Genomic DNA, 9,476 nt, shown 5'->3' on the forward strand with positions numbered 1-9,476 from the left:
ACCACCCTCTGTCAATTGTCATATAGTGCCAGCTGCATGTTGCTGTGATGCTGAAGTTATGCCACTGGTATTTTGAATACCAACAGGGTCATTTATGGTGGACAGGTTTTGGTGCAGTTTCCAGACTAAGATGAACTAGGAAGAAGGACCTGTCCACCTACTTCTGAAAAAAGTGGCAAAGAAAACCCTATGAATAGTAGAGGAGCATTGTCTGATATAGCACCAGAAGATGAGATGATGGCACAAAAAGACCGTGTGGGGTTCGCTCTGCTGTACAGAGTCACCAGGAGTCCGAAGTGACTCAATGGCAGTGACAACAAAATATTTATGTAAAGGATAGGGAACACAGTAAATACTTAACCATCTCTTAATCAAATGTACTGCAAAAATATGGGATTATAAGATCAGGGGATAAGGGCTTATATACTATATATTATAAATAGTTAGCATCCTAATATAGTTTTGATTATTCCAAAATTAGCCTAGGCCAAACATGATCTACAAAGAAATTCTGTTACAATGACATGCTTAACATACTTAGCCAAAAAATTTAGTACAAACTTAAATAAAAACAATATAAAGATTATGGGTCCACAGCCCCACTCCATTTATGCAAATAATGTTCTAGTCCAACCTCTACATGATGTTTGTAACACTTCAAGAGCTCAACACCTCCACTTTTAGGAACCTCTTTCAAAGCAACCAATTCTACTCTGTGTAATAGTTATTCCCTTTAAGTGTGTTAACGGTAAAATGTAAAAGCTCCTAAAATTATTTCCAGAAACAGATTTTCAGGCAAGATACTCATTGAGACAAATCTGTCTCCCTTCAGCTGATTCTCCCATCTAACAGATCTAAGCCACCGCTGTCTTAAAATAAATACTTACGCAGCACCAACAATGCCTTCACTGGGCTTAGTGATGTTTTCCAGCCACTTGGTGTTACGTCCTACGTGGAAATGGTTACCTTGACTACACATACTCTGTAGAAGAGGCAGCAGCTCAGAGTTTGGTATATTTGAGTTATCACTTGCTTTCTTTGATAGGAAAGAAGATAGTGCATTTTTAAGATCATTCTCAAGAAGAGAATGGTTTTGTGGCACAATTTTACGCTCTTCAAGGTTTGCAATATTTCCTCCACCAAGTGGCTGCGTACTTTTATCAGGGTAAGCTTTTAAGTTTTCAGGCACATTTCCAGATGTCAATCCAGTTCTAAAAGGAAAAGGTGTGGACGATGACTTGCTGAAGGCTCCTGAAGTAGACGATGATTGTAGGTCAATCATATGCTTGTGTCCAGTATTTCCCAAAACCGACTGAAGCTGCTCTCCAATGGGAATACAATTCTAAGCAAGGTAAAGAAGTAAATGTTACTAGTAATATTAATAGTAATGAGAGCTAATTTTGGGGATAATTACTATGTCAGGCAATGTACATTCTTTCATTTGATCAAAATATACATAAGAAGTAAGCCAAAATTAAGTTGAGGAGACCAAGGCTAAAGGTAACTTGGCCAAGGTAACAAAACTAGTAAGTGACAGAATGAGAACATAAACTTGGGCCACCTAACTCTAAGAGTCAGGGCCTTTCCCCATTTCACCGTAGTTTTTTCTAAAGAAAATACTAAAATAAACATTAGCATGCTTAGTAAAACTGCACTGGCACTAATGTTTTTATTACAAAGCCCTCCCTAATTTATAGTAATAAAATACAGGACTCTCAATTGAGTCATAATTTATAATTTTCCTATAATTAAATATCATTCATCAACTTTCAACATATGATAAACTACTCATTTTTGCTTAGGCATGTCTTTTGCAATGAACCTTTCACGGAAACTACACAGATAGTTACACTATTTAAAGTTAGATGTACTACGGGTACATTTGTGACATTTTCAATGACTAAAATGAGCTACCTTTTGGCTATGTTTGCTTTAAGAATTTCCAGGATAGTAAGAGTTCTCTTTTGTGACCTGCAGTCAACTGCTTATGCAGTACTATTTCCTGAGAAGATTCTGGCTTGTCTTGAAGAGAAGGTTATGATATCTCCTTGCTATGATCTTCAATTTTTCCACAAGAGAAAAGCAAAACAAACTCTAGCCTAATGAAGTGTCAGGGCATAAGACTCTATCCTAAATTCAAAACACAGATGTCTACTAAAGATTGGTATCAGCAGACACCTGCCCATACTTATTCCTGCTCAACAGGTGCTGAGAGACAGACTGAAAAGTATTATTCAAGATTAGCTGAACAAACTCAGTTCATACATTTATCTACATATTCTAAAAAGTATATTTCTGGACTAAGCTAAACCAACATTACTTATTCAGTAAATATTTACCAGGAATCTACTCTGTGCTAGATACTGTTTCAGGCGCTGGAAAAAAAAATACAGCAGTGAACAAAACAAATTAAAATCCCTGACCTCATGGAGCCTACATGCTAAGGAAACAAGGAGAGGGGAAAGGGAAAGGGAAAAAAAGAAAAGAAAATGTTTCCTGTGGATGGAGATCATGATAAATACTTTAGGGAAAAAAAAAAATAGAAAAGGGGAATAATGAGGGCCAGAGAAGTATGTGTGTGTGAGGTTTTTGGGAGGGGGAGCTTGTGATGTCAAGTCCCAAGAGAAATTCTTTCACAGAATTGCACTTTGGAAGAAGTCTCTTTATAGAGAAATGTTAACCTACCGTCAACTCATCTGGTTCTCTTGAATCCAAGTTTTGAATAAACCTTAAATTAATCCTGGAACAATGGATTATATATAATTACATATAAATTTTAGAATTAGACAATTCTCCTTTAGCTGAATGAAAGGAACTTTACTCACTCACAATGGAAAAACTCATTTATTTCTTTGTCATACCTCAAAAAAAGTATGGTAGAAAACTGGCAAATCTGCATTAACAAATGATATTTACATTAGAGCCAATGTCAAAATTAGGGATGACTATTCATCTGACAGAAAATTTAAATAGAAAAATCCAAATGTGAAGGTATTTGTTAGCAAATTATCCTTTTCTGACATATCTTAATATTCTGAATTATTATAAGAAATTCAGACTTTTAGTCATTTTTTCTCAGATGAGAGCTCTTCAGATGATTTTTCTTTGTATTAAATATCAAGACATTCACAGGTAAGTCTACATGTAAATGAACAAATCTCAGGTGCCTGGTGACTATTTCTCTACTTGTTTTTATGTGAGTTTATTCAGTTCTTATTTTTTACTAGTCTTATCATAGATTGTTTGGCAAGTCACATCAAATCCTTTAGAAAGTAGACAACTAAATACATATTAAATAATTTAAAGGGCTTACCCTTTGCCAAAATAATTCCACTTCTAGGAATTTACCCTAAATAGATATTTGAACAAGTATACAAAAACAGATGTTCAAATTTCTTCTATGTACTGCTACTCATCCTACCAAAAACATCTGAAGTTTACAAGATAGCAGCATAGGAGGATCCTGAAGTCGCCCCCTCCCATGGACACAACAAAACCACAACTACCTGTGGAACAATATATTCTGAGAAAGATCTGAAAACTGGATAGAAAGAATCTCCACAACAAGGGACAACACAGACAGGGGTGAAAGAGGCAGAGAAACAGCCCCGTTGAGGGAAAAAAACCACACCCCAGCCACGGCATTTCACGGTCAGAAGCGATCTCAAAGGTATGCTGCTTTTCCCAGAGGAGCGTGGGTTTTGAGCTCCACATGAGGCACCCCAGATCTTAGATCCAGCACAAGGGAGATGAGATCCCATAATATCTGGTTTTGCAGGCTTTGAAAACCAATGGGGAATACGCCCAGGAAAACTACAGAACTTCAGGGAAAGGAAAACTTGCTCTTAAAGGGCCCATGCACGGACTCACTCGACCCAGAAACAAGCACAAAAATGCCAGATAGAAAAGTGCCTAGTCCCCTGCTAAAAGAGACTCACTTACCAAGCTCAGAATACACCCCAAAGAGGCAGGAGGCAGCTGGGCCCAGCCCCCAGGGACTGAGACACTGGAGGCAACCATTATTTTTTTATTTTTATTTTTTTTGAGGAAGATTAGCCCTGAGCTAACTACTGTCAGTCCTCCTCTTTTTGCTGAGGAAGCCTGGCCCTGAGCTAACATCCATGCCCATCTTCCCCTACTTTATATGTGGGACACCTACCACAGCATGGCATGCCAAGCGGTGCCATGTCCGCACCCAGGATCCGAACCAGCAAACCCCAGGCTGCCGAGAAGCAGAACGTGCGAACTTAACTGCTGTGCCACCGGGCCGGCCCAACAGGCAGCCATTATTGCAACCTAGTCAGTTGTGCTGTCACAGAGTCTGGCAGGCTGGTTGGCACCATTAGAATCTTTCCTCTAGCCTTATAACATAGGGGTCTGCCCTGCCCACTAGTGTCTGAGGCAATTGAGAAAAACCAGGCAGCAGGAAGCCTGCCCCAGGGAGTGGCACCGCCCACTAGTAAGCCCACGGTGGCTATGTGGACCCACGGTGGCCTTGGGGGTCCATGGTGGACTTGGGCTCTCAGCTGCCGCAAACAGGCCCCCAGGGGATCTGCCCCACTTTCCAAGGCCTGAAATGGTTGTGCACTGCTGCACTCGGGGCCTGGCCTGACCATAAGCTAGTTCTTTGCAGAGGCAGGCCCCACCTAAAAGCTAGCTCACAGCAACTGCCTGCTGTGCAGCAAGCCTCACTTAAGTCTATCCCACTCTCCACCCCCGAAATACAGACAAGTGAGCACAGCAGGGAGCCGCATCAGGGGCCTGCAGCATTTGTGTGCCCCAGAGCCTAGTAACCAGCCACACTGGGGGCCTAATTGGCTTACCAACAAAACTGCAGTAGTTGTATGCTACTGAACTTGCAGTATGCCATGCTGGGGGCTTGCCCCACCAAATAAAGAGCCCATAGCAGCTGCACACAACCGAAACTTACAACCAGGCAGCCTGGGGGCCAGCCTAGCCTACTACCCATGTGCCTGCAGCTCAACAGCAACCCTGCCACAACAGAAGGGCACAGGCAGCCCACATAGGGGATAGCCCTGGAGCATGTGACAGGTGACAAGAGGAGACCAAACTGCTGGGCCTCATAAGGCATCTCTTACATAAGCCTATGTTCATTGCAGCGTTATTCACAATAGCCAAGATGCGAAAGCAACCCACGTGCTCACTGACTGATGACTGGATAAGAAAGATGTGGTATATATATACAATGGAATACTACTCAGCCAGAAAAAAGACAAATTCATCCCATTTGCAACAACATGAACCTTGAGGGTATTATCTTAAGGGAAATAAGCCAGACAGAGAAAGACAACCATCATATGATTTCACTCATATGTGGAAGATAAACAAACTCACGGACAAAGAGAACAGATCAGTGGTTACCAGGGGAAAGGGGGCTGGAGGGTGGGCACAAACAGTGAAGGGGAGCACTTATATGGTGATGGTCAAATAATAATGTACAACTGAAATTTCACAATGTTGTTAACTATTATGATCTCAATAAAAAATAACAATAATAGCTGAAAACTTCCCTAAGCTGGGAAAGGAAACAGACATCCATGTACAGGAAGCCTAGAGAGTACCAAACAAGATGAACCCAAAGAGGCCCACACCAACACACATTATAATTAAAATGTCAAAAAAATTAAAGATAAAAAGAGAATCCTAAAACCTGCAAGAGAAAAGCAACAAGTTACATACAAAGAACACCCCGTAAGGCTACCAGGGACTTTTCAGGAGAAACCCTATCGGCTAGAAGGCATGGCACAATACACTCAAAGTGCTGAAAGGACAAAAGCTAAAAACAAGAAAACTCTACCCAGCAAGGTTATCATTCAGAATGGAAGGAGAGATAAAGAGTTTTCCAAACAAGCAAAAACCGAAGGAGTTCATCACCACTATTCTAGCCTTACAAATGTTAAAGGGACTTACTTAAGTAGAAACGAAAAGACCACAAATAGGAATAAGAAAATTACTTAAGAAAAATATCACCGGTAAAGGCAACATACAGTAAGGTAGTGGATCAAAACCTATAAAACTAGTATGAAGGTCAAAAGATAAAAGTACTAAAATCATCTATATCTATGACAAGAGGTTAAGGGATACACAAAAATAAAACAGGTAAAATATGATATCAAAAACACAAAACAGGGGCGGGGGGAGTAAAAGTGTAGGGCTTTTAGTAAGATGTCAAACTTAAGAGGCCATCAAGTTAATACAGATTGCTATTTACATTGGTTATTATACACCAGCCTCACAATAGCCACAAACAGAAAACCTACAAAAAATAGACAAAAAAATAAGTCAAATCAATAGTAAAAGTTCAAAGAAAAAATTTAAGTCACCACGTGTCCTTATAAAAAGCCATCATCTCAACATTTTTAATGGTATCTGGAAAGAAATCCATTTCTACTTACCTGCTGCTGCAATCTAACCATATTCATCAGTTGCTGAGCTCCAGGTGATAACTTAGACCCCATGGACTCCATGATGGTTTGGACCCTGTCAAGGTCTATCCTTGATCCTAGAGCCTGAGGGCTTGTTGAAGAATTTGCTGAAACTGGCTTCAAGTGTACGACAAGTTTACTGATGAACACACACTGCTTTTCACCAAAGGAGAGCAACTATTATAAAACAAACAAAATTCCAGAAAATAATGAATGAAAACAATCATCACTTAAAGTTTCTTGTTATTACCTAAGAGTGAAGCATTCAAGAATCAAAGGTTAACTTTAAGTACAATTTTTAAGTTTTCTCTAGAATAGTCATAGGAGAAAATTCCAATTTATCATAAAGCTCAGAAAAAGTATTCAAATTAAAAAGTACTTTTCAAACTAAAAGATTACATGTAAAATAACAAATAGAGGTGGGGGTGATATAAAATAACATTTTATTTACTTAGTTTAAGGAACTTAAACTACACCAATCTGAGACTTTAACATCCTACAACTTGCTATAATATTACTTAACACAAAATAAGGCTGTCTAGAGCCCACCCAAAGTGTTTACTGAAATACTAACTATAAGTCAGTCTTTTAGAATTTAGAACTGCAAGGGAATGTGAAGATGATTAATACAGCTCAATAGTTTGCACACTGAAAAGATGAGGTCAGAGGTGATTTTCTAACGTGTCAAAGGACACCCATTAGTAAGGTCGAGCTTTGAATCTAATTCTTCTGGCTTCTATCCCAGTAGTTTCCCTACAGCTTAATGTTGCCTAATTTCATCTGTGTTTCTGAAACAAGACATTTCATGCGTGATATGGGCAAGAGTAGCAAAGTAGAACAGGAACAGGATTTAAAATCATACAGATTTGGGTCCAATGATGACTCTGATATTTATAGCCAATGCAACCGTGGGCAAAGGCCAAAATTTAAGTCAGGAATAAAGTAAGGGAGGGTAACAACAATGATTTCCATGGTTGTCTGATAATTATATATTAAAATTGCCAGTATTGACCACTAAGTAAGTGCTCAAAACTATGCATCAGTAACTATTATTTTAACTTTCATATACTACTGCCCCAGAAGAAGCCTTCATACAAACCCCAGGATTTCCCTAAATGAAACAACTCTTTGCACTCCCATGTACTTCCATAGAACAGTTACAAAAAACACCTACCTTCATAGACACACACAAACTCATATATCACACAAAGACACAGGTGAATACAGATCCATGATCTAAAAACTCCGAGTGGCACCAAAGACAGCACAGTCAACAGCAATTAAGTAAACACCTCATTAAATTTATACACCCACATTCCAACTGCCATATTATCCATTTTCCACTTCTTAATCCCCAAGCCTTTGTCACTATCAGATGTACATCGCACATAGTTTGCACATTGAATCTTATTATCAGTCTTGCCAACTATAATATGAGCAATGTGAGGGCTTTGTTCCAATTTATTTTATTACTGCCAGTTTCTAAATGTCTAGTGCAGTACTTGGCATCAATCAGTACTCAAATATTTCTTGAATGACTGAATCACTTTATTTAAATGACTTTAGAAGCTATTAGTATATACTACCTAAACAACATCTTGGAATAACCAGTTCTGTGATCTTCTGTAAGCAATAATAAGCATAAAATTTTAGAGATAAAATAATCCAAGGATTTTCTTCAGCCCCCTAATATTACCCACAAGGTACGTCCAAACAGGTGAAAAAATCTGCCCAAGGCTATTCTGTGAGACAGCAACAGAGCTCACTTGATGGTCAGGGTTTATGATTTCCCCCTCAATATCCTTTCCCTAGATCAGATGACATTATCAAAGATTGCTTGAACAGTATTTTGCATGCTGAAGACACCAGTCCAAATCTCTTTGACTTCATGGTGCCCTTGTCTGAAACTTCTCTGTGTTCTATCTTTCTCAATATTTTGGAACCAAAACAGCTTGTGGTTTTCTTGGCACCGTTATAAAGATAAAAAATGCTTTTAACTCAGTTTTGCAAGGCTTAAGAGGCTTAAGAGTACAATACTACTGTATTAATAATAGTACATGACATGATATTGTGATAGCTATTAAGTGGTCAAATTTTAAAAGAAGAATGTTGATAACTTTTTAGAAAGGAATTTCTTTTTACATGTTTACTAAGTATTTCCAAACTAAAACCAGGCACCAAGTGGGACTAACTGCACTACCAAACTAACACAAAATAAGTATATATAGTACAAAAACTACAGTTTTCACGTTAGTTATAATTTAGTGACGACTTACCTTTATTTTACAAGCATGTGTGGAGGACTCCAATTTCAGATATTTTTTGTATAAAATAATCTTTTCAGGTTCACTAGAAATAAAAGAAGTTAATTTTTTTACTTTGATACATTACCACTTTGTACTTATATTGAAAAATAAAAGTTTCCAGGACAATACTTAAATCCTGAGACTCAGTTTTCTCAGTGAGGCATAAACAGTTATGGCTTCCTACTCAATTGCACTGGGTATAAAGACTACATCTACCACTTACTAGCTATCTAAGATAATTTAATTAGATAATAAATGTATAAACATGTAGCACAGAGCCTATTTTGAAGCTCAAAAAAACAATCTATTACTTCCAACATGCAAGGTATATAAACAGTTCATATGCTGAGTTATATGAAAGAAAGATTAGGACAGAATCTTTGTCAGAAGTCACAAAAAGTCAAAAGTATAGTAACAGGTTAAATATGCGGATACGGCAGCTTGGCTCGTGGACTATCTGTAATGGGCTTCCTACAAGAAAAACCGTTCAGAGTTCTAGACTGATGGACAAATTAAATTTTGGAAAACAGACCCCCGTGTGAGTTAAAGGAGACAGACAAGAAACACTTAAGACTTCACTCTAATCAAATTCTTCCCCTAACTAGTCATGATCTTCTACCAACTTATCCGCCATCTATTGGCTCTCAATTGCCACATTTACAAAAACAACTGCACTGATCTAGACGGTCTTTAAGATCCCTAGAGACCTAAATTTCTACGCCTG

At 38.4% G+C, this 9,476-nt stretch overlaps 1 protein-coding gene across 1 annotated transcript; it reads right to left on the minus strand.

Annotated features, from left to right (window-relative positions):
* Nucleotides 1-255: 255 nt before the first annotated feature.
* On the minus strand, nt 256-8,791 carry LOC124233234 (ATPase PAAT-like; the record flags this gene model as incomplete). The annotated part of the gene is made up of 3 exons (XM_046650400.1): nt 256-1,342; nt 6,417-6,623; nt 8,723-8,791. Coding segments are annotated over 3 exons (735 nt in total), but the record flags the coding sequence as incomplete, so codon positions are not given.
* Between the last annotated feature and the right edge of the window lie 685 nt (nt 8,792-9,476).

This window comes from Equus quagga, unplaced genomic scaffold (assembly GCF_021613505.1).
Source record: "Equus quagga isolate Etosha38 unplaced genomic scaffold, UCLA_HA_Equagga_1.0 165023_RagTag, whole genome shotgun sequence".
In the NCBI taxonomy this organism is placed as follows: domain Eukaryota; kingdom Metazoa; phylum Chordata; class Mammalia; order Perissodactyla; family Equidae; genus Equus; species Equus quagga.